This window comes from Leucopleurus acutus, assembly GCF_964270905.1.
Source record: "Leucopleurus acutus genome assembly, chromosome: 18".
Lineage (NCBI taxonomy): Eukaryota > Metazoa > Chordata > Mammalia > Artiodactyla > Delphinidae > Leucopleurus > Leucopleurus acutus.
The window spans coordinates 50,906,395-50,931,274 of record NC_139160.1 but is presented as its reverse complement, the minus strand read 5'-3'; the positions used below and the strand labels follow the sequence as shown (position 1 = coordinate 50,931,274).

The 24,880-nt window shown below is 40.6% G+C and overlaps 1 protein-coding gene across 1 annotated transcript in view; it reads right to left on the bottom strand.

Moving 5' to 3' along the window:
• SLAIN1 (SLAIN motif family member 1) overlaps nucleotides 1-22,504 on the bottom strand; it is a gene marked incomplete at its 5' end in the record, with an annotated part of 60,023 nt that extends 37,519 nt beyond the window's left edge. The window contains 2 exons of the mRNA XM_082859214.1: nucleotides 7,994-8,133; nucleotides 21,891-22,504. Coding sequence (XP_082715340.1) covers nucleotides 7,994-8,133; nucleotides 21,891-22,504 — 754 coding nt within the window. The remainder of the gene's footprint in view (nucleotides 1-7,993; nucleotides 8,134-21,890) is intronic.
• Between the last annotated feature and the right edge of the window lie 2,376 nt (nucleotides 22,505-24,880).

Here is a 24,880-nt window from a genome sequence, read left to right as displayed (position 1 = left end):
ATCATGTGAGTTAATGCTACCCATGAAAGTTCTATGGGTATTTGTTATTTACATTCTAAAGGGGTGGAGGAAGTGGGGAAGAAGAAAGAAAAGCATGTCAGAAATGAAATATTAATACATATAGATCCGAGAAGAAGCAGGAGAAAAAGAACAGACCACAGAGGTCCTCTTGAATTTTCTACTATTCTTGAATAAACTACACTCATAAAACTTCAATTTGAGATCCCTAACTCTACCAAGTATCTTTATTTATAGGGAGAGAAAACAGACCCACTCCCCCAAAGAAAAAAAAACTCTTCGCTTTCTATAAATAGCCGAACTAAGAGGATTCCCTGTATTTTTGGGGGTTCAATCTCTGAATAAAGAACTTTGTATTAGGAACGTGTCCCTGTATTTACATGACACTTCACGTTTTTCAGACTAATTTCACATTCAGCATTTCCTGAAATCTTTGTAACAGCCCTGTGAAATTTGTTAAACGTCCCCACTCATAAGCAAGACATTGGAAACAAGTGATGTGCTCTTAACCACAGAGTCAAGTAGGGCTGAGGCACTAGATCTAACTAGATCAAAAACCCTTCCCCCATGGGGCTTCCTTGGTGGCGCAGTGGTTGAGAATCTGCCTGCCAATGCAGGGGACACAGGTTCGAGCCCTGGTCTGGGAAGATCCCACATGCCGTGGAGCAACTGGGCCCGTGAGCCACAACTACTGAGCCTGCGCACCTGGAGCCTGTGCTCCGCAACAAGAGAGGCCGCGACAGTGAGAGGCCCGCGCACCGCGATGAAGAGTGGCCCCCGCTTGCCACAACTAGAGAAAGCCCTCGCACAGAAATGAAGACCCAACACAGCCAAAAAGAATAAATTAATTAACTAAAAAAAAAAACCTTTCCTCCAAATACATTCATTCAACTATCAGCATTTAACGCCTACCAGGTGACATTCCAGGCACTGGGAGGGTGACAGCAGGGAACGAAACAGACTCAAATCTCTATCCTCAGAGCTAACACTGTAATGAATATGACTACATAATTATTTTGTGTGTGGCTTTGGCTAACCGGATGCCATTTACAACACCAAATGTTCAATTAGTTTCTTTGCTCTAAGGAATTTAAATGTACTCAAATTAATACATCACAGAAACCAACCATTCAGAGCTTAAAACTTAGTAATAAGCACTGGCAATTCAAAAGGAAACTGAGGTACAGGTCCCCCTAGCCTCAGATGCTTAATCTATGTGAAAAAAAGGGATACACATGTTAAAAATTCAATTAAAAGATGTTCACAAAACAGGGTGCTTCCAAATGTAACATAACAAACATTGTTAGGAGCATTTTCAAAACGGAAAAACCAACCAAGAAAAAGAGGAAATATTAGTTTAGGCTTTCTGAATTTTATACGAATAGATTGTAGATTTAGAAGTACTGAAAGATTTAACTTTCAGCAATTAGTTATTTTATTTCTATCATTACTTTCTGTACATTATCCAAAAAAGTCATTTATGTTATTCCAATATATTAGGAAAGAGACTGAATATTTAAGCCTTTATTATGTCTCCTTCACAAACATCTTTATTTAACCCCTTATAGCAACTCTATAAAATAAACGTAAATGTAGAAGAGGCTGAGAAAGCTTAAGTAACTTGCCTTGCTGACTACTTGATACATAAGACTTTACAAATTATACAATTTGAATAGTAAGACCAGTTTGGAAAAGGGAAAAATAAGTTTCAGGAGCCACAATAAAGTTGCAATTAATTTAATTAATATTCAGTTAAAATATTAGTTAATATTTTAATTAAAGTCAATTTATATTCCCTATGAGAATTTAAGAGTATTGGATACATATTGATCATCTGTAATATATATACCCTACGCCAAAAATAATTATCCTATTGTATTTTGAGTGCACTTAACCAATTAGCAAAATTATAGCTGTGACAACAAAGGTTTTCTTTTAGCAATATCTTACAAGCAGTCATAATGTGGGTGCTCACTCCCTATAAAATTAAATCATATAAAACATTTCTTTTCCATCATTTTCTTCAGAAAAACAAACCTTCTTCAAAGGGCAGGATCTTAATAAGCCTGTTCTCACAACCTCAAGGCAAGACTTGAACACCTCCCATATATTCTCCCAAAATCTACCAAGTTTTGTAATCTAGAACCAGGGTCACAAAGTTGTCAGATATGAATGAAGGTTATTAGAGGACCCTCCCAAATCGAGAAGGTAGGCAACAAGAAGAGAGTTAGGCCCTTCAAGAAGTTATAATCCAAACGAGCTCGTTAGCAACTACACAATTAGAGACAATTCTAAGAGAAATGCTACTCCGTGTACCTGCAGAAACAGAGGTTGACAAACCCTTACTCAGATGTGCTCGGGGATGTGTGGGCCTTAAGCAGAGAAGACAGCTAATTTGCAACTGAGAAAATAGCACAGGCTAAGTTCCTAGGGTACAAGAGGGAATGAGAAAGAAGAGATGTAAGACCAAGGGGCCCAAGGGGACATAAGGCCCACCCACTAGACAGACTCTGGCTCCTCATAACTATGGCCCTCTTCACATGTTCTCAGGGAATTCATCTTTAATTGCTGAGCAATTTTCTTCCCCAAAATATCAGGGTCAGGAAATAAAAACCAAATATCTAAAATACTTGTTCTCTAATAAGCAGCATCTTATCTGAAGTTGCAGGCTAACGTTAAAGAACATTTACCTATCCCTTGGTAAAAGAGAGAGAGAGAGAGAAAGAGACAGAGAGGATAACTTTACCTTTCTTCAAAGCTCATCTCTAACTGCTCCTTTTCATGGCAGTGGATGGTCTAACTGAACAGTCTTGGGTGGGGGAATGGCTGGGAGAAGCATGTACAACCACTAATCATTTTGCAACAAAATGCAGTAAGGTAAGTAAAAACCAATTATTTTAAAGTAAACATGCTTGTGAATGGAAAAGCAATGCTGCAAGGTGATACTTCAAGTGACGCCAGTCTTTCTTCTGAAAGAAAGAGATGGCTGGTAAGGAAAGTGGTGCAAAGACTTCACCCCATCTTGAAATATTCAAAAGCAAAACTGAAATTATAACAGTAGTAATTGTGACATTGGGTTCATAAAGAATTAAACAAAAATTCATTTATTTTAGCAACAGTGTCTAATACATGTCAGGTTCCCTTCTGCAGCTGGTGTGATCAACAAAAAAAAGTCCCTGTCCTTGGGCAATTTATATTCAAATGAAGACACAACCCTGGTCTCAAAGAAAATGCTCAATGATGTCTGTTACTTGAAGATGCTGATTGTTCCAGAGAAATGAAGTCTAAACAAAAAGAAAATGCTTTATTAGGGAGTTACTTGAAACTTCTAAAATACGTGACACACATTATTCCAATTAAACATTTATGCTATATAATGAATAAACTTTAAGTTAAAACTGTAATTAGGGGCTTCCCTGGTGGCGCAGTGGTTGGGGGTCCGCCTGCCGATGCAGGGGGCGCGGGTTCATGCCCCGGTCCGGGGGGATCCTGCGTGCCGTGGGGCGTCTGGGCCCGTGGGCCGTGGCCACTGGGCCTGCGCGTCCGGAGCTTGTGCTCCGCGGCGGGAGAGGCCACGGCAGTGGGAGGCCCGCGTACCGCAAAAAAAAACCAAAAAAAACTGTAATTAACTGATACCAGTTAATTAGCTGTCACTGACAAAGAATCCAGTTTAACTGGAATCCAGTAAGAATTCTTTGCTATAGAGGACTAACTATGATTTCTTCTCTCATTTCTACAAAACCACACTAGAATGACAGCTAACTCAGGCCTTCTAAACCTACATGGAATATCAAAACAGGAGAGGAGATACTATCAGACTAAGAAGAGTCATTTTATTTAGAAATGAAAAAACAGATAAACATTAGGTGATGGACCCAGTTGGGTTTTCATATTCTCTGCTCTGAGGGTCCACAGTGGGAATAGGTGAACAAAGACCTGGAAAAGCTCTGAAACTGATGGTACAGGCACCACAGAGGGTAGGGAGTTCTATGGTGAAACGAACACAAGATGACTGCTGCAAAGTCTATGGGAAGAGTACCAAAACCCTTGGGCTCCCTCCCCAGCCCAAGCAGCTGCTCCTCTCGTGCTTTACCAAAGACAGATTTCATCACTTAAACTGAAGCAGAAAGCTGCTAGATTTAAGATATCTCACACATACAAGGGTATCTTACAAAAAACAGAAGGATTAAGTGAAAGTTTGCAAACTACATGGTAAACTCAATGAGGGCAGGGACTGTTTTGGTTACTGCTGGATCCTCGCTACCTACCATGGTTCCTGACACATAGCAGGTACTTAATAAATATGCAGCAAGAGTTTAGCAGACGAGTTTTTTAATCTCCAAGAAAGCAGAATGTTCAAAAAAAAATCAAGAATAAACAAAAGAAGAGAAAAATATAAAATGTGAACATCAATCCAGGAAATTCAGCATCTGACTAAAAGGAGTACCTAGAAAGAAAGAATAGAGAGAACTGGAGGGGAGGGGTGATTACAAAGAAATAATGCATGAAATTTTGCAGAGCTAAAGTTTCCAGGCTGGAAGTACCCACTGTCTAACACACACACACACACACACACACAAATGCAATTTCAAAATACCAGGAAGAAAAGATTCTAAAATATCCAGTGTATTTTACGCAGAAAGATCAAAAATGAGAATGGTACAGGATTTCAACAGCAATCCTCAAGCTAAAATATAATGCAACACTGCCTTCTAAACTCTGCTGGAAATGGTTTCTAAACTAGAATTCTACATGTAGCCCGAAGAACAATCAAGTGTAAGAGCAAAGGTACGATAAAGACATTTTCAGACATATGACGTTCTCACCACTGACCTCCCACATATCCTCTTTCCACTTCTACTCCCCACAAAAAGCAACAGGAGAATGTATTCTGCTAAACTAGGGAATAAGGAAAAGGAAGTCTCTGCATTTAGGACACGAGCGATACAATGAAGAAGACAGGATGCGGAATTCCTAGGATGAGAGCAAAAAGGAAGCCCCACCATGACAGCTGCGCACAGGCCTACAGAGAACAAGGTAAGACTGCAGTAAGAACAGAAGGCACTACCAGGAGGAATGGTTAAACTAAATAAATAAAAACCCTTGGTGGGTGTCTATGACTGACCATACTGAGGATGTTTCATTTGGAGAGTCTAAGGGTAAATTAATGACAAGGATCAAGAAAAATGTCTTTTTACAATTAACTCAAGGAAAAGCATAGTTAAATGAAAAAAGAAACATAATGATAAAATACTGCATGGCTTCGATGTGAGTCTTGCTATCATAATCCATACTGATGTATCCTAAAATTGGTAAAAAGCTACATGACGGACTATGCGGAGAAAAAGTATAGTGGGGGGAGGAAGTTAAAAATGAAACCTTCACCACCCAAAGTAGAAAGCCAACCGGTAATGACTAAAATTGATAACTCAGGCAATAGCCATACAAGCCTGGAATTTAAAAAGGGAGGGTAGACAAACAAAACCAGAACAAATAGTTTTTGTTAAGTAACTGCATCTGGGTAATAAAATGGGCATGAGACAATGGGGTAGGAATTTGCCCTTTTCCTTATAATGTCTGTAAGACTAATGCTTGCTAAACTATAGATGCACTGCTTTATAAAACATGTTAAGTTTCAAAAAAATTTTTTTCACCCATTGAACAACCTATTCTAATCCATTACTTCTTATCTCATAATGGGATTATGGATCTTTGGAACAAAAGCATTTAGCCTCACAGCAAAAGAGGATTTAGATTTATATACAAATTTAGTAAAAGACTAATTTGAATTTGAAAAGCTAGTTCTCTGCTCAAACTCTTTTATATTAAATTTAAATAAATTACACTATGAATAAAACTGCAATTCATGTCCTCATGACCTCACAGTTTTGCTTTAGCCCCTTGCCAATGAAAGGAAAATTAGGCACTTAGTCTAGAATCTCAAAAGCAACCACCAACTATGATTATTTTTAAATTACGTTATGTTACATTGCGTTAAATTAACATAGCCTCTCCTCTATTTTTTAAACCAACCTTGTATGTAGATCTACCTTGTGTGCAAATGAACTATAAAGCAGGGGTCAGCAAACCTATGACCTGAGTGGCCCAAATCCAACCTGCCCCTGTTTTTATAATACCCACCAACTATGAATATTTTAACCATTTTCAAAAAAAGGTAAAAACCAAAATTAAAAATAGGAATATATTTCTTGACACATGAAAAAAAAAGTCACATGAAATTCAAATCTCTGTCCACAGATAAAGATTTACTGGAACACGGCCTTGTTTATTAATGTTTGCATCTATGGCTGCTTTCTAGTGATGGCAGAGATTGGATGGCCCACAAAGCCTAAAATATTTACTATCTGATCCCTTTCATATTGTTGACCCTTGAACTAAAGGACTCTAATTCCACTTGAATTTTATTTTTATTTTATTTCAAATGAAATTGAGCAAAATTCATATATAAAAATATACATATAAAAAGTCCTTGAATCAGAGGTATTTGAAGAAGAAAACTTAGGGATGGCCTACACAACCTTTGAAAGAGAAAATAACGGTCTGCTTAGGGCCACTCAGGGAAATGGGCCCAGAAACAGGACCAGAGTCTTGGCTCTGAGATGGCTGTCCTCTTAGACATGCATCTGTCACCAAAGTTTTAACCCTAGTATGCCTCTGTTCCTACTCCACTCTTCAACTTGCTATTACTACATCACTTATTTCATTTTAGTTAAAATGCTAATAAAACATGCTAATTTTTAGTTTGGCCTTCCCCACATATTTAAAACAGATTTCTGTTCATATTTACTGTTGACTGTGTCAATAAAGCAGGATGGAATACTGGTTAAGGACAGTCTCTGGTGTCAGGGAGACCCAGGCCCTGGCTCTGCTCCCAAGGACCACTCTGCCCTCATAATCCTCTCAACTTCTCTAAACTTCACTTTTCTCACCTCTAAAAGTGAGTGTAGTACCTACCTCAGATGAGCAGTTAGAACACAGTGAAAAATGTCAAGAACTTAATGTTCTGACTGTCAGAATTAAGAGCTCGAGAAATGGTACCTATTATACTTTGTCTTATCATGTCCAAGTATTTGATAAGCATTCATTATCCTTGAAGAGTTTCATAGGCAGTGTTCTCAAACCTCAGTGTGCATAAGAATCACACTGGTGACCTTGCCAATGCAGATTCCCTTAGCCCTACTCCCAGCTACCCTGATTCTTTAATCTGGAGGGTTAAGGTTAACCCTTAACCCCATTTTCGAGCTCAAGTGTGATTTGGATGCGAGTGATCCATGGAGTAAAGTGTACCTAGATAATGAAACCGATACCAAGAGGTTAAGAAACAAGCAAAAGCCTAAATGATTACAGCCTTAAGTACTAGTCTACTTTACCAAAATAGCAAGGAGCTGAGTACTACTCATTCCTTTTGCTTTTTTTTTCCCCCTGCTACAACTATCCTAATTATTTTTTTTTTTTTACTTAAACTTATGTTGGGCTCCATAATTAAATGTTACATACAATATGAAGATTATCTCCTAGTTTGTAAAGGTTAGGACTTCCAGTTATACATCCAAATAAACATTTAGGGAAGGCAAAAGGTCAGTGCCCAGGTCCCAGTGGAATCCCAGTTTACTATGTTGGAATTCAGCGACACAACCTTGTAACCATCCCCAGAGAATGTAAGACTGGCCCATTTTATGTACTGGTACATTCATAAACAGAAAGAAAAAAATAGAAAAATAATATGTATTCCTACAACACTAAAAGAAGCTGAAAATCTGGCTAAAAACAAGCACAAATCTAAATATATTCTATACCGAGAAACCCTGATGTGTAAACATATGAAGTGAATCACATGCAACAGCTGCACCTTAGGGTAAAGTTTTTCAATTAAGTGTCTATTCCAAAACCAGCAACAAAACAGAGTGGACAGTGGCAGGAGTTTGAGGATGCAGGTGTACGGGTTCGCGGTTACCTTGCTCCAGTCTAAAGCACAGGGAACGCCTTGCTGCTTCCATCTCCGGAGTCGGATTATCTAGGACATGTCTACACCACTGCAAAGGGCTCAGGGATTTCTCTGATGACGGGAATGTCTTTGAAGAGCCAACGTATAACCTTAAAAAAAGAAATCTACATTATACGGATTATATAGCTACATAGAGATTACCTCTCTTGTACTTGAGAAAACAACATGTATTTAACAGTTTCTATCAAAACAGAACTCACATTTGATTACTTCAAACACCAAAATCATTTTTAACAGATAAATACCCCCTGGTAGAATATGACACATTCTGTAGCTTGGTGGCAAGGAGGACTTCAAAAAACTATGGAACAATGTCTCAGAGAGTCGGAGATCTGGGGCTTTGGCTACTGAACTGACCTGGGGCACCGTGATGATCTGATCAGCTCACTTTTATTTCTAGAAGTGAACATTTTCATCTCTCTTTGACAACAGAATCTTATGTGAACTTGGGCTAATATACATAAACATGATGTGGCAAACAAGGCAAGTCTTATTTGCATTTAACAAAAGTAAGTCTAAAAACAAGTCAGCTGTTTGATTCTCTCAACCCTTAAATAATCAGATATTTCCTGTCTTAAATCTATACCAAATTTGATATGTGCTTCTTTCTCATTAAAGCCAAACAGCTTTCAAAGATATGTTTTAGGAAGAGTTCACTTTCAGCATCTTCACCATTGCACAATAGTTGGCAGGATTCAAAATAACCACCCTGGGGCACTACAAGTCATAACAAAGGTTTTCTCTCATTGATGTACTGTTTTAAGGTAGGTTTTAGAATATTTTCAGTGATAGGGTTATACAAAAAGGTTTACCTTGAGAATTCACCAACAGTTGACAGAAAAAAGAAAGAAAATTATAATCACAGGCTCTAGTAACTGACCTTGCTATATAAAGCTTTATTCTAATTACAAATCTCATTAAAGTAATACTACTTCAAGCAAAGTTGCCATAATTCTAAGGGGCAGGTATTCTTGAACTAACATACTTCATTATTCACTTTTGCTGTTATCGTCCAGCCCACCACCTATTCGAGTAATCTATCCCAGAGGGCTGGGGAGTGTAGTATTTAGCAAATTACTCTTATAGTTCGGGGTTGGCAAGCCTTTTCTATAAGGGCCAGCTAGTAAACATACAGGCTTTGTGGCCACATAGTCTCTGTCATAACTACTCAACTCTGCCTCTGCAGCCCCAAAGTTATCACCGACGATAAATAATAAGTACGGCTGTGTTCCTATAAACTTTATTTATAGATACTGAAAGTCGAATTTCCCATAATTTTCACGTGTCAAAATAGCATTCTGTTGATTTTTTCAATCATTTAAAAATCTAAGCTGATCAGCTACATAAACCAGGCAGTGGGCCCAATATGCCCACAAGACACAGTTTGCTGACTCCTGTCAGGAGATGAAGATTCTAAAATCTCTCTCCTAATCAACTTGACAGTAATCCTAATACGTCATTCTTCCCTTAGAGTGTGGACAACACTCTAAGAGAGTATGTTGGTTAGTTAAAAATTCTTATTCCTAGGTCCCACCCTGGCCTACTGTGTCAAGATGATCACCAATCTATGGAGATCCTTCCCTTTTGCCCTTCCTTGCTGTCAGACCTCTGCACTGTTACTGTGTAGCTCTCTCTAGACCCCTGTCCAGGACTGGGTAGCTCACTCTAGACCCCCAACTAAAGGTTAGTCTAAGCCAGTTGTTCTCAATCTTTGACGTATTAAAATCTCTCAGAGGATTTGTTAAAACACTAAAATTGCTAACACCTGATTGCAGGCAGCTCTAACCTACCTGATTCAGTAGGTTTGCGGTAAGACCAAACAATGTGAATGTCTAACAAGTTCCCAGGTGATGCTGATACTGCTACGTGGAGACCACACCTTGAGAGGCATGCACTGTGCTGAGCCAACGGTGCCAGTTCCGTTAATCCCATTTGCCCAATGACTGGTTCAGGCACAAGCCTTGGACACAGTCCTAGACAATAAAAACTGAGGGGAAATATTCTGATGGGCATGTGAGCAAGTTTCTCCTCATGTTTAAAGGGGTCACGAAAGACCCAATTATATGTTGCCTACAACATGGGTACTTTAAATATAAACACACGGGTTAAAAGTAAAAGGACAGACCATTGCAAAGACAAATGAGCAAAACCTACCCACAAAGAAAACCCCAGGCCTAGAAGGTTTCACTACCAAATTCTACCAGATATTTAAAGAAGAATACCAATTCTTCACGAATTCTTCCAAAAAAAAAAAAGAAGAGGAGGGAGCACATCGCAACATGGTCTATGAGACCAACATAGCTATGAAACCTGATACCCAAACCAGACACAGACATTACAAGGTAAGAAACTAAAAACCAACACCCCTCATGAACACAGAAGCAAAAGGTCTAAATGTTTTAGCAAATTTGGTGCGACCATATATAAAAGGGATACTTCGTCATTACCAAGTGAGGTTTATCCCAGGAATGAGAGGTTGCCTTAACATTCAAATACCAGTGTAACTTATCACATATACTAAAATAGAAACACCATATGATAATCTCAATATACAAAGAAAAAAACATATGACATCCATTCCTGATAAAAACTCTCAGCAAATTAAAAAAGGGAGGAAACATCCTCAATCTTATTAAAGGCATCTACAAAAAAGGATCCTTAACAGTGAAAGACTGAACACTTTTCCCCTACTGTCAAGAGCAATACAAGGCCTGCAGGTTCTAGCTAGCACAATCAGGCAATAAAAACATTTGGATTGGAAAGAAACAACTGTCTTTATTCACAGACAACATGATCGTCTATGTAAAAAAATCATCTATGTATAAAGGAATATACAAAAAAAGATACTAGAATGAGTTTAGCAGCAAGACTGTAGGATACCAAATCAAAGTACAAAAGTATTTCTATATTAGCAACAACCAGTATTTTTGAAATTTCACTTCCCATTTACAACAGTATAAGAAAAACCATAAGATGCCTAAGGATAAATCTGACAAAAGATGTCAAAGACCCGCACACTGAAAACTACAAAACATTCTGAGAGAAATTTAAAAAGAAACAGAGAAACGGACCATGTGCATGGGTCAGAAAACTAAATATTGTTAAGATGTCAATTTCCCTAAATTGATCTATTTAACAAAATTCCAACCAAAATCTCAGCATGCTTTTTGTAGAATGTAAAAGCTAAAATTCATATGGAAATGCAAAGATCCTAGAATAGCCAAAACAATGAAGTTGGAGAGCTACCGCTAACTAAGACTTATTCCAAAGCTACAGTAATAAAGACAATTTAGGATGGCATGAAAATAGATAGATCAATGAAAAACAATAGATGGTCCAGATACAGAAATACTAACATGTGGAATACTGATTTTTTTGACAAAGTACAGAGACAATTCAATGAAGAAAAGATAGTCTTTTGAACAAACGGATACACATATACAAAAAGTGAACCTTGATCCATACTTTACACACTATCCAAAGTGAACTCAAAACAGATCACAAAAATATGAAACCTAAACTGTAAAACTTTTAGAAGAAACTACAGATGAAAAACTTTGTGTCCTTGGGTTGGCAGTATTTCTTAGATACATATTTTTAGACTCAAAGCATGATCCATAAAAGAAAAAAAAATGTATCAACTGGACTTCATCGAAACTAAAAGCCTTGCTCTTTGAAAGACTGTTAAGAGAATAAATGACAAACCATGGATTGGGAGAAAATATGTGCAAATCATTTATCTGATAAAGAAACTTATAAGTGGAATATATAAGAAATTCTGCAAACTTAATAAGCAACCCAGTTTTAAAAAACTGGTAAAAGATTTAAACAGTTCACCAAAGATGAGCTATGGATGGTAAACAGGTGCATGAAAAGAGGCTAATCATTAGCCATTCGGGAAATGCAAACTAGAACGCCAGCGAGATACTATCACACAGCTGTTAGAGTGCCTGGATTAGCCATAGCAAGCCTTCGGGACGACATCGTGCAACTGAAACTCCTAAACTGCCAGCAGAAACGTAAAATGCACAACCACTTTGGAAACGATTTTGGCAGCTTCTTTAAAAATTAACGTACACCTACTTTCTGTTACAGCCACTCAAAAGTCATGACGTATTTACCTGAAAGACACAAATGCCATGTGTCTATGCAAAGACTTATCTGTAATAGCCCGAAACTGAAAACAACTGAAATGTTCATGAAAAGATGAATGGATAAAACAAACGATGGTTGTGTCCTTACAATCTAAAACCTTCACGATAAAAAGAAATGAACTACTGATTCATGTAACAACAGAGGTGGATTTCAAAATAATTATCTTGATTGAAAGAAGCCAGACCAAACCAAACCAATGAAAAAGAGTACCTACTATATGATTTCACTGATACAAAAGTATAGAAAACACAAACTAATCTAGATTGACAGAAAACAGATCAGTGGGTGCCTGAGCTGGACGTAGGCAGGATCGGGACAGGAGGAGATACAAGGGGCCACAAGGAAGCTTAAAGCATTGGGCCATCTCCACTATCTTGACTGTGATGATGGTTTTATGGGTTATACGTGGGCCCAAATCTATCAAACAGTACATTTTAAATATTTGCAATTTATATTGCACTTATACCGTAATGAAGCTTTACGAAAAACTCACAAGACAGTAAGCAACTGACTTCCTGCCCTTCAGTGAGCCTGGAGCTGCCATCCACCAGGCAGCTGAATCACAGAAGCAGGTGCCACAGCCCTGACAGAAAGGAGCCACAACACTAGGCAACTGTGCAACCTCCTTATCTTTCAGCTTCTTTTAAATTAATACATTTTCCTCACTGTTTAATACACACACAGGTTCATGTACTCTCTAAGCATCTGCTTGTTTGCAAACCTCTCTCAGCTCCCATGTGAAGCACTGCTCTGCCCATCACCTCCAGCATCCCACGGGATGACCGCTGCTTTCTCCTACCGCTAGGAACCTCCACCAAGCAGCTTGCCTGGGGATTTCACACACTCCCACCAGTTTGGGGGTTTTTCTGGTAGAGCGTTTTGCTTTCTGCTTGCAGGGAACCCCTCAGGAAGATGTCCTTAATCTATTAGGGCCTAAGTAATATGGTTCTCTCGTTTGACCACGCAGCCTCACAGCACATTCAAAAGCAGCTTCCCAGAGGAACATGTAATGGCTCTGGGACCCACTCTGCCATATTCACGTACAGGGACTTCTCTCTTTTCTCCTCCGCTGTCCACCCATGCTATCTGCTACTGTGGCTCACCCCGACCCTGCAGTTCACAGAATGTGGGGGTGATCATGCGACTGAAAGCAGGGAATTCAGCTGAAAGCCTGCGTGAGGAATAGGTGGGACCCCAGATTCCCTCCTCTACTCCACACTTTCCATCCCATCACCCCTCCTCTGCCACAATCTAAGACCGGAGGCTTACTACTGACACGTGCATAAGGTTGACCCAGAGAAGCTCTGACTTCAGGCACACAGAACTCAGCTGAAAGACAGATGAAGTACCCGCACTGAACCAGAGAGGCCGACCAAAAGTCTACTTGCTGAATGGTTAGCACCCTAGCCCCATTTTCCCCTTTACATTCCGAGAATCGACTGCCTTAACTCCTATCTCCCAGAAGGTTTATGTCTGGAGACACAGATGAACCCAAGAGAAGACCTAAAGATACTGAAACCTGAGCTGGCCACCCACCCAATCTCTGGTAAAGTCTACCAGCCAGAGTTCCACCCATGCAGAGGCCTTAGATCAACTTCGATATCGCCTTTGGGTATGAACAGACAACCCACGACACCAGATATCTGGAATAATCCTTTTAAATAAAACCCTGAGACTAAAAGTATTGATAGAAGGAGAAAAAAGAACTGAGGAGGAAAAACAATGCAGGGAACAGATGAAAAATCCAAGACAATTATAACTGATACCATCTGAGAGAAAATGTTGTATTCACAAGACAAAAACAGGATATTTAAATGGGACAGCTTCTTCTTTCTTGGCAAGTGAAACAATTAAACTGTTATAGAAGAAACAAAAAATTCAATAAGTGAGTTTGGAAGATCAAGCTGAAGAAGTCTCCCAGGAGCAAAACACAGACAAAGATTAACAACCAGAGGAGATGGATAAGAAAATCAAACGACTGTACCAGCAGGCCTCCATCTCATTATTATAAGTTCTAAAACACACATGAAAGTGAAGAGAAAGTTATTTGTTTTAAAGGCAAAAAATTTTCCAAAGTTGAAGGCAGGCCACCAGGTTCTAGAGTGAGGCACCCACAAATGCTCAGTGCAACAAATGAACAGACAGGCCCATACAAGGTACAACATGACATTTAAGAACCCTAGGGATAAAGAAAGAAACCTAAAGAAAAAGTCACAAATGCCCTCAAACAGGAGGAAAAATAACTTAGACTTTTATACCCAGACCAACCATGAATCTTGTATGAGGATAGAATAAGGACATTTTCAAATACACAGGATTTCAAAGTGTACTTCTCATGCATGTCCCCTGAAAAGCTAACTGAGGCTGCATCCCACCCACAAGAATAAATGAAATTCCAAGACAAAGGATTTATGAAATAGGAGATCCAATATTGGCAAGAAACCCGAAGGAATTCCCATGGTAACAGCATTGTGCATCCAGCCTAAGGAGCGACAGTAAAGACTGGAGCAATGGGGTTAAGCATTCTAGAACGGATGGCAGGACAAAACAAATTTTTAAAAACAGATTTAAGAGATTATCAAATACGTTTGACCTTCTTGAGAGATGTTATGGCTCCAGTATTTACAGAGATAATTAGTAGTAAGGGATTAAAGAAAGTGAAGGGGGAAGAGAGAGGCCATTATTGACTCTTGGAGGAACAAGGAGATTAGAGAAAACAAATGTAACATACAATTAACAGGACTCAGCTAATAACAGTGATAACCATGACACAGGTCATTACGATGATTTAAGAGAAAAGTTATAAAAACCATTACGAGAAGGGAAAGAAGATATGGTAGCTGGAGGATGAAGGGAAGAGGCCTTAGTCCTCATTTTCCAAAACAAGTCTATATCTGTTTAAGATCATGTAGTATAAAGACTGTTTAGAAATAAAGAACAAAAGAAACTGCCAAAGGAGTATAAAGTAATATCTATGTGGAGGACTCAGAGGCAGGAAAGAGTTGGGAGAACTGCTGCTTTCTGTAGTAAGCCTTGGTATACAAGAGTTTTTGAACCATTTACATCCTACTTATTGTATTACCTTGATAGAACTTTAGAAGTACTACGCAAATATGTGGAATTAAGATAGACGGGATCATTTTTAAAGTCAGTCTCCAAACAATGTTCCCAGGATAGTTTTGAGCCTACTATTTCTCTGGCTAGGCCTAGAACTGGATTTAAAGAGAGAAAAAGGGCAGTGAGTTATGAAGATCACGTAGCTACAAACTCCCTGAGTATAACATGTCTCCAAAATTAGATTAGCAAGGTAAAACCTGTATTTCTCCTAAATGGCTCTTATCTTCTAAAAAGTCATAAAAATCACCTCTTTCATTGTCATTACAATGCCAGCAACATTTACAATATCCTAGTTGGCCATTGTTAATACACATACCTCCTACTAACTGCTCTTTCAACTTCTACCTTTCGTTGACAGTATATTAGAATATGGCAAGAATATGTGAAAAGCCTTAGTCTAAAACTTGAGAAGCCTTCAAATAGTAGAAAAGCTATCATTTAAAATGTCACACTTTAATTTTCCTTCACTTCTCTTCAAAACTTCCAAAAGCACATGACTAGAAACTATTGTCCTTCTCACAGAATCTTTTCTTTTTCATACACTTCATTTTCTGGACCCCCTGACTGCATACACACACTAACACTGGGAGGCTGGAAATAATACAAAGTCCATCATAATAACCCTGAATGCTTCAAATGAAGTATTTCAAAATGTCTAGAAAAATATCTTGGTTATTCTCAACGTTTGGTTCTAAAGTCATCCTTCTGCAGACAATTCAAAAATAAATGGTACAACAAAAAATAATTACAAAATAATTACAGTAAGTCCCCTACATACGAACGAGTTCCATTCCAACAGCACGTTCATAGGTCCAATTTGTTCGTAAGTCCAGCAAAGTTAGCCTCGGTTCCCAACTAACACAATCGGCTATATAGTACTGTACTGTAATAGCTTTATAATACTTTTCACACAAATAATACATAAAAAACAAACAAAAAATAAAGAAAACATTTGAAAAGTACTGTACAGTACCAGCTACATCACTGCCACTTTTACGCTTGCTTCTGGACATCCTGGGATTGATTGAAATAAAGATGCTGTACTATTGGACTCTATACAGTACTGTACAGTAAAGTACACAAAAGCACAGCCACTTGTAGAGGATGCATGCACATGACAAGGTACACCAGGCAAGTGAACTAACTTACACGATTGGACATGTGAACACACATTCGCATCTTTCAAAGTTCACAACTTTAAGTTTCGTTTGTAGGGTACTTACTGTACATGTATATCATAGACCTGTCACTGAAAAGTAATATGTGTCAATTTTCAAACAAGCCATTTTAAGAGTCTTAAATCACCATAAGTTTTATTTTAAGGAAAGGTAAAACACCAGCACTGATTAGCACAATCAATCAATCTTAGTCAGCTTAGATTCACTAGCATCTGCTAGGGTCAAGCTGGTTAGCCACTGCAAAAGAAACTTACCCCCAATAAGCTATTTAAAAGGATACATTAAGTCTAAATTTTAGTTACTGAAGGTCCCATAGCAGACTCTTCCCCCTCCCTCCACATTTATATCTAAACTCTATTTCAGTGTCTCACTGCAGTGTTTCAAATTTACTCATTTGAAAGACACATCAGCATAGGCTTCAGTCAACCCCACTTGCTCCTAGAAAACACTGTGCGTTTTCGATCAGCACTGTCAGAAAGTGAAGCACCCTCTGGTCTTTCCACTGAAAATCAATTATGCAAAAAAACAGCCTAGGTGGTCTAATTTAGCTGTGCCATATGTATAGTACAAGGTGTTCAACAGCTCTGATGAAAAATTGGCAATGACTTTAGCCAGCTGTCCAGGGTCTTGGTGTTACACATGGAAGATGAATATCTCATTCATTAAATTTTCCTTAATTTGTAGATATCACCATTTTCCCCTTGTATCATTAAGAAATTTTCTCCTAGAATGGCCTGGACTAATATATACACTACCAAACGGAAAACAGATAGCTAGTGGGAAGCAGCCACATAGCACAGGAAGATCAGCTCGGTGCTGGTGCTTTGTGACCACCTAGAGGGGTGGGATAGGGAGGGTGGGAGGGAGGCAATATGGGGATATATGCATACGTATAGCTGATTCACTTTGTTATAGAGCAGAAACTAACACACCATTGTAAAGCAATTATACTCCAATAAAGATGTTTAAAAAAAAAAAAGAACATTTCTCCTGTCCTTTCCAGTTGGGCAAGTTAAAGTCCCTGCCACATCTCTTTTAAAAATAAATGCCTCCTTTTACAGCTGTATTTTATACCAGTTGGCATGTTTTAGTCTTGGCATTGTCTGAATACAGACTCGTCTTCTGGTTGAGGTGAGCAGGTTCTGACCTACCCCGGCACTACACTATCTTCAGGGAGCCGTGCTCTTCTACCTGTTTTCTCCAAGTCCGTTTTGCTTTGAACAGTACAAACTGGAGTTATTCTAACTTTAGCCATAATGCACAAATGCATTAACTATTTCAACCCAGGACATATACACATAAAACTGAAATAAGTTTAATCAAGACACATTTGTATTATAAGATACAATGTACTCTGGTCCTGATTTTATATTCCACTGAACTTCATAAAAAAATAATACTGAGTCAGTCCACTAAACTGACTTTATAACCTATTAATGGGTCACAACCATGCTTGGAGGAAAAAACATCAATGGTTGCAAACACTTCTGAATCCATATAAATAAGTCTAAATTTTAGTCAATTCTTTCAGTAAATAACTGAAGAAGTTTACATAAGTTATTTCTCCTTGGCACTTAACACTGAAATTAGGGAGCTGAAATAGGTCACAGAAAGGTCTAGTATGCAGTTAATGATTTACTGCTCCCATTGCCACTTCATACCAATCTGGTTCCCTCTCCTTGTACCCTGGTTCTTCTTAGCCTAGTGCTTCTCAGCCTGGTAACACTGGGACAGAGACCTTCAAAACATCCTTCTGTACAGACTGGCAAATCATCCAGTCACACCATGTGCCACGTATGCATCAGGACTTTAGCGCTTCTGAACTTTTTTAATTTGCTCCTGGTACTCGGTTTCTCCCCTGTACTATCTGGCCTATGGTCTCCTGGAGAGCTAAGGCTGTCAAATTAGTAGTAAGATAATGGAAGAACTGATACGGCAGGATGTGAAGTTTACTATGGGATTACAATAATTGGACTTAAGATTCTGAAAGCACAGTCAACTTTAATTTTCTGAGACACTGAATTTTAGCAGCACTGTGCTAATATAACCAGATTGTATTAAGGCAAAATTACATACTTTAAATTCAACTAAGATAAATATTTGAAGAAATAAGACAATTGTTTTGTTTCAAAGCTTTTCATCAAAACAAAAAGCAGAATACATCATTCTTCTTGCATCAAAGTTTTTTTTTCAATAAACAGAAGAAACTTACAGGTTAAATAATTGTTTGGAAAAAAGGCCTATGAGACCTGACTGATCATTCACTAACTAATGAACTATCATCAAGCAAATACTCTTCTATTATTCACTTTTTTCTTTCGCACATAACTCTTGAGCCAAGTGCTGTCCAGGCTATACATTCCAAGATTGTATTAGATAAAACAGACTTACATGAAAGAACTTCTAAAATATTCAATGATTAACCTACATTTGTGAACTTCCTTTCCTAAGGATCTGACATTTTAGCAGGAAGTGCTATTCTAAATAAATTATTAATTTTGTTTAACCCATTAGGATGAAATCATGATAAAAATGTATGAAAAATTGTAGGTAATACAGTTAAAGTAACATTATTAAGGACCAAGTTACTGTTAACGATGATGCAACTGTTATAGGGAAACAAAGATGTCCAAGATGTGTCCAATGAAAGGTAAGTGTAAAAAAACTGATGTGGATATATTTGCATATTGATTTGTATAACTATGTTTTTACCTTGAAGGATCTACAGAAGGTTAACAGGGTTCACTCTGAGTCACAGTAGTAAATTGAGGACAAGACGGAAGACTTTTGTGACTTTACAAATTTATAAATAATTTAAAATAATCAGGTACATATTATCCACTTTATAAAGTTTTAAAAAATTATAAATAATTTATAAATTTATAAATAATTTAAAACAATCAGGTACATATTATCCACTTCACTTGTTTCTTAATAAACAGGGAAGATAAAAATAAGTAGCCTTCCTGCAAACATTATCAGGGAAGCCAAATGAAAAGCACTCTATTGACGACAGCGTCAGGCAGGGACACGCGGTTTGCAGTGATGAAGGAACATCAGAAGGCTCTGCAAGCATTAACAAGTGGGTTTAGCTTTGAAAATTAAACCCTGTTGACTGGTGATGTACAAACAGGCCAAGTACTGCAATACAAATATATCTCAATGTATAAAAATGTTCTGATAGAAAGTTTTCTATAAATCAGGTGACCTTACAAAAATTTTAAGTCCATCCCACTAAGATTAATGATCCCTCCCTGTTTTTCCACCTGGGATTCTAACCCTGGCTTTGTTTTGAGGAAGATACTGTATAAACAGTGTGCCATTTGTCTACAGAAACATCTGTAAGGTGTCAAGGCATTGATTTAGTCATTCACAGATATACCTGATGAGTGAAATTAGTAGAACCTGCTGCAAATCAAACCTGGTTAGATTTGCTTCAAACCATCTGAAGTGCTACTAGGCTAATCTCACCAAGTAGGTGATTTCTTTTAGTTATTTTAATGATGTTTTAACAAAAAATAACTACAAAAGGAAAGCCTAAGATATCAAAATACTAGCAACAGTTGGAGGATAACTAAATATGGTAGAAGTCCATTTAATAAAAGAAAATATTACAATTATATTCACTGTGTATGTACTAGCACAAATCGAATATAAAATAGTGAATCATGATAAATTTTAAAGTGCTAATAGCTTTAAAGCACAGGATTGATCCTCAGCCAAAATACAGCAAGTTTCCTTCTATTACTTACGTACGTATCTCCAGAAAAGGCCAAGTGGGGACTAAATCAATCTAAAATAATTTGAAAGTGGCATAAGGGCTTACAGTTATTAGTAACAACCTAAGCACCATCATGAGAGCATTTTCTGGTACCATATTCAGGCTGAATCTGAGATTACAACACAGCCTGGACTTTACAAAAATAAAGGTGCAGCTTCTAAAGAATGGCTTAAAGTTCCAGAAAGTGGCGAGTTGTTTTGATTTTTACAACCTGAGTTACCTGCCCAGTTGCCAAAAAGTACTAAGCAGAAGGATGACTATGCCTTATTATAGCTCCCTGTATTTTGATTCTCAGAATCAAACCAATTAATGTACTTTACAGTTAGAGTTCTCAACATAAAAAAGTGCAAGAGAAAAGGACCACCACAGCTCCTAATGGGAAACCAGCAAGGTTCCATCTCCCACTCCCTCCTGAGCAATCACTCAACATAAACACAAGGAAAGTGAGGAAGACCCAGCTTGGAAAACGGGAAGAGGACCTAAGATTAAAAGAACTACAATTACTCTTCATGCTACTGCTACGTACAGGTGAATGCTGTTCATTCTCCCTGCATGAACCTAAGTCCCACCTGATCTGAAGCTTCTATTCATCTGACCACAACACACTACCTCTAACGACTGAGGAAAACATGCGAACCAACCAAAAGAAGTCATGAAGTGACTGCTACCCTATAAGCAAGCACCATTAAAAACAAATAAAGGAATCAGAACACCCCTCTTCCCTCCCCCCCCCCCGCAAGGTACTCACTGAAGGAAAGCAGACAGAGCTAACCAGATTTCAACTGAATAAATGCTGCCAGCCTCAAGTTTTCTGATAACCAACTTCAAGTTTCTAAAAGATAAAAAAAAAAGTTTCTCTAATCTCACTTTTCTTCAATCACCAGTTTAATTTTTTTAATTAAAGCAAGTTCCTTGGGTCCTACGTAACAGAGTGCCTTCAAGCTGCTCACTCCATTCCCCGAAAAGCCTTCATTTTTTTTTACGCCGTTACTGATGGGAAAGCCAGTGAGGTCAGCACACTGGAAAAAGCGAGCCTGTTTCTGAAGTGAGAAGCTATCAAAGAAGATGCAGCGAATGAGGACAAACCACTGAACAACTCAAACAGTAAGAACGAATCTCTTAAGGAGAGATTCATCACTCCTCCATGCATCACTAGGCGCCCTGGGGTGCTGAGGAGGTAGGGACAGCACGCAAATCCAGTCCGGCCTTGGCTTGGGAGGACAAAACAGTAACAGTCGCAGATGGAGGCCAACCCCTACCCATCCCCCGTCACTGCCAAAACAGACTGAGGAAAAAGAACACGACTGAGTGACAAAAAGACAAGATAGCATGGATTTTGCAGTTAATGCTAACGAGGAGCGTGGCACCCAATCATCAGCAAAGACGACAACACAGGAGAGGAAAAGGACCAGTTCATCCCCAGATGGGTCGGCCTGAGCTGTAACAAAATAGGTTTCCACCCTGGTGAACAGCCTCCGCTCATCGCCCGGCTCGGCACCTGCCAGGTCACCCCGTCTGGGGGCAGTGGCTGAGGTCCCCCTCTCCCTTCCAGCCCTCGCCCTCCCCGGGCGTCGCAGGCGAGGGCCCCGAGGGAGGGAGCAGAGCTCGGCAATACCAGGTGCAGTCGTCCTCGTCCCGCCAGGCGGCCACGCTCTCCAGGTCCAGCGGCTCCACCTCGTCCAGCAGCGTGGGGGGCGGCGAGGGCGGCGCGGCGGCGGCCCCAGGAGGTGTCCCCGCGCCCCCCGGCTCCGGGCCGCAGCCGCCCCCGCCGAAGAAGCCCGCCGCCGGCTTGAAGTAGACGAAGGGCGCCTCGGGGGGCTGCGCCAGGCTGCAGAGCAGGGAAGGCGCCGGGCCGGGCAGGCAATAGGTCCCCGGGAACGCGGGGCCAGAGCCACCGCTGCCGCCCCCGCCTCCGCCCCCAGCGCCCAACGCCAGCCCCAGCCCCAGTCCCCCCGAGGCGGCGGCAGCGGCGGCCGGGGGGCTCCGCGGAGCCAACGGGCTGCAGGCCCCAGCGGGGGGCGGCGCGGCGGGGGGCGGCGGCGGCAGCAGCAGCAGGTGCGGTGCGGCGGCCGCGCTGGCCGCCCGGCTCCGCAGCTGCTCGTTCTGCTTCTCTAGCTTGCGCACCAGCTCCTGCAGCTTCTTCACCTCCAGCTCCGCGTTCACCACCGGCCCGGAGCCCGCTCCGGAGCCGCCCCCCGCCGAGGCGCATTTCACCTGCTCCGCCATCATCGTGGTCCCCGAGGGCGCCGCGGCCGCCGGGGGTGGGGAGGGGCGGGGTACGCGCCGACGCGCCGGCTCCTCGGGCCGCGGGGAGGCTACGGTTTCTTCCCTGCCGCCCCGGCCCGGGGGCCGACTACGCTGGGGCAGAGACCGAGGCGGCTGTTCGCATCAGCACCGGGCCGCTGCCTCTCGCCGAGGCAGCCGCCGCCGCGCTGCTCTGCACATGCTCAGAGCCTCCCTCCAGTCCCTTGGGCGCTGCTGCGGCTCCGGGTTTTAGCCGCGGCCCCCGGGCGGGGCGGGGCGCGGGCGCCGGGTGGGCGGGGCGGGGGTATCGGACCAGCCGGGGGGCGAGGCGTTCCCGAGGGGCGGGGCCGGGAGCGCGGGCTGGGGTCCGGGGGCCACCGCCCCCGGCCGCGCTACCCAATCCCAGGTGCCTGATTGGACCTGGCCCGAACTTTCCCGCCACCGGCACTTCCTCCCGCCGCGGGGGAGGGAGCGAACTGAGCTGACTTCGGAGCTAGGGGCGGGGTTCTAGAAAAAGCAGCCGCAGCAGGTGCCTGCGCTGCAGGAGGGCAGCGTTTGCCCGCGGGTTCGCTACCTTACAAGAGCACTTGGGCTTAACCGTATCGTCTACCAGCCGCTAGCTAGTTAAACCTATAGAAAACCAAAGGACCGGGAAACGGTATCTTAAGAACCAAAAAGTAAAAACGTGGAACGGAAAGGCTTTGAGGTGATGCTATTAATCCCTTGATTGGTAATACAAAAACAAAATGGTGGGAGAGAAGAGGCCGAGGAGAAAGAAAATCTCCCTCTCACTAAGAGGGGGGAGAGTGGCCTTCCCCCCACTAAAGAGCCAGGTGTTCAGTTTTTTCTAAAACTGTCCGGTTTGAACTATTGTATTACCACCAATGTTTGCCGCAATAAAAGAAAAACATTTTTATACTATATACATTCATTAAACAAAAGATCTTTGAGCACCTAACTCTGTGCCAGATACCATTCGAAGAGCTGGCCATGCATTCAAGTGAACAAAACAGGCAAAAGTCATTACGGGAGAAACATGAGTAAAGTTGAATGGTGTTCCATCTGTTAAATAATTTACAAGCTATTAGGTCAGACTTGCTGGCGTGAGGTTGGGGAAGAAAAAGAGAAAACCTCAGAGCTCGACCCCAATACCCCGAATCGCACCTGCAAACTTGCCTTTCCTTACACCTTCTGGAAATTATTGGTAGATCTGCTTGTAAAAGCGGGGTGAGGGGTGGCTTAAGCAGAAGAATTGAGTCTTTTCATTCGATTGATATTGATGTAGCATTTTGGGGTGTTTAACACAGAGAAAAGTCTGAGATTTTATTATGAGAAACTTCCACACAACTGGTTCTCATCCTCAGATGATATACTATCTAGTGAAGGTCCCTGCTGTGGGACTTTACATACCAATCTTTGTGTCAATGTACCACATCCCTCTGGAACTGGTTATTGTATCCGTTGGTTTTAGATACAGCTCTGTGGCTTCCTGCTCAGAAACACTTGTGTCTTGTCAGTTGTCAATCTATATCTCCAACTTCTGTGTGTAGGGTGAGTGATCTGCATTTAACTAGCTTGGTGAGATCTTCCGTAAATTGGATAAATATGTGTGATAACTACCCTGAGCCTTCCTATCTGGTGTCCCAGCTTGCTAGACCACCACCTAACCACCTGTATCACCCATCACCTTTCCAAGTTTCAGTCTATCTTCTAGATATACTGGTTATTACTAAAACCTGGAGAAGTGGAGTAATACTACTGAAAGTCCTAAGTAAAGAATCTATTGAAGGATTTTCCGCATGCTCAGTGGCAGATGTGGGTAGCAGTATCCCTGCAACACAAAGAAAGGGAGACAACAGACACAATGAGAACAAAGAGCTGCTGGGTTCCACATTAGCAAAAGAAATCGGGAATAGGCACAGAAGAGCGAAGACAACAAGAATTAAGATGTAAAGAAAAGCAGTCATTTTACTGCGAAATTTATAATAAACATCCTTCTTCTCCTCCGTTTACTCAGTATGGTCTATAGAATACATCCAAGCAACCAGTAGTCAAGCCTTAGAACTGTGTTTTCTAAGTAACAATTAGTATTGTAAAAAAATCTTTGTTTTTTCAAAAGAGAGCATTCACTGAAATTTAGACCTAGCAAAGAGGTGAAACATTTTGTCCTAAATTTCTATTCCGTGTTCTTCTTCTGAAAAGACAAATTTGCCCTCTTCCTAACTGTTTTTAACCTGTGAAAGGATTCACGTCTAGAGAAATTTTATATCATCTCTTTCTTTTCTATGTCAGCACCTCTTTTTTCCCCTTCCGTGAATTACATATGTACACACAACAGAAACCCTCAAAATGTACCCTGAT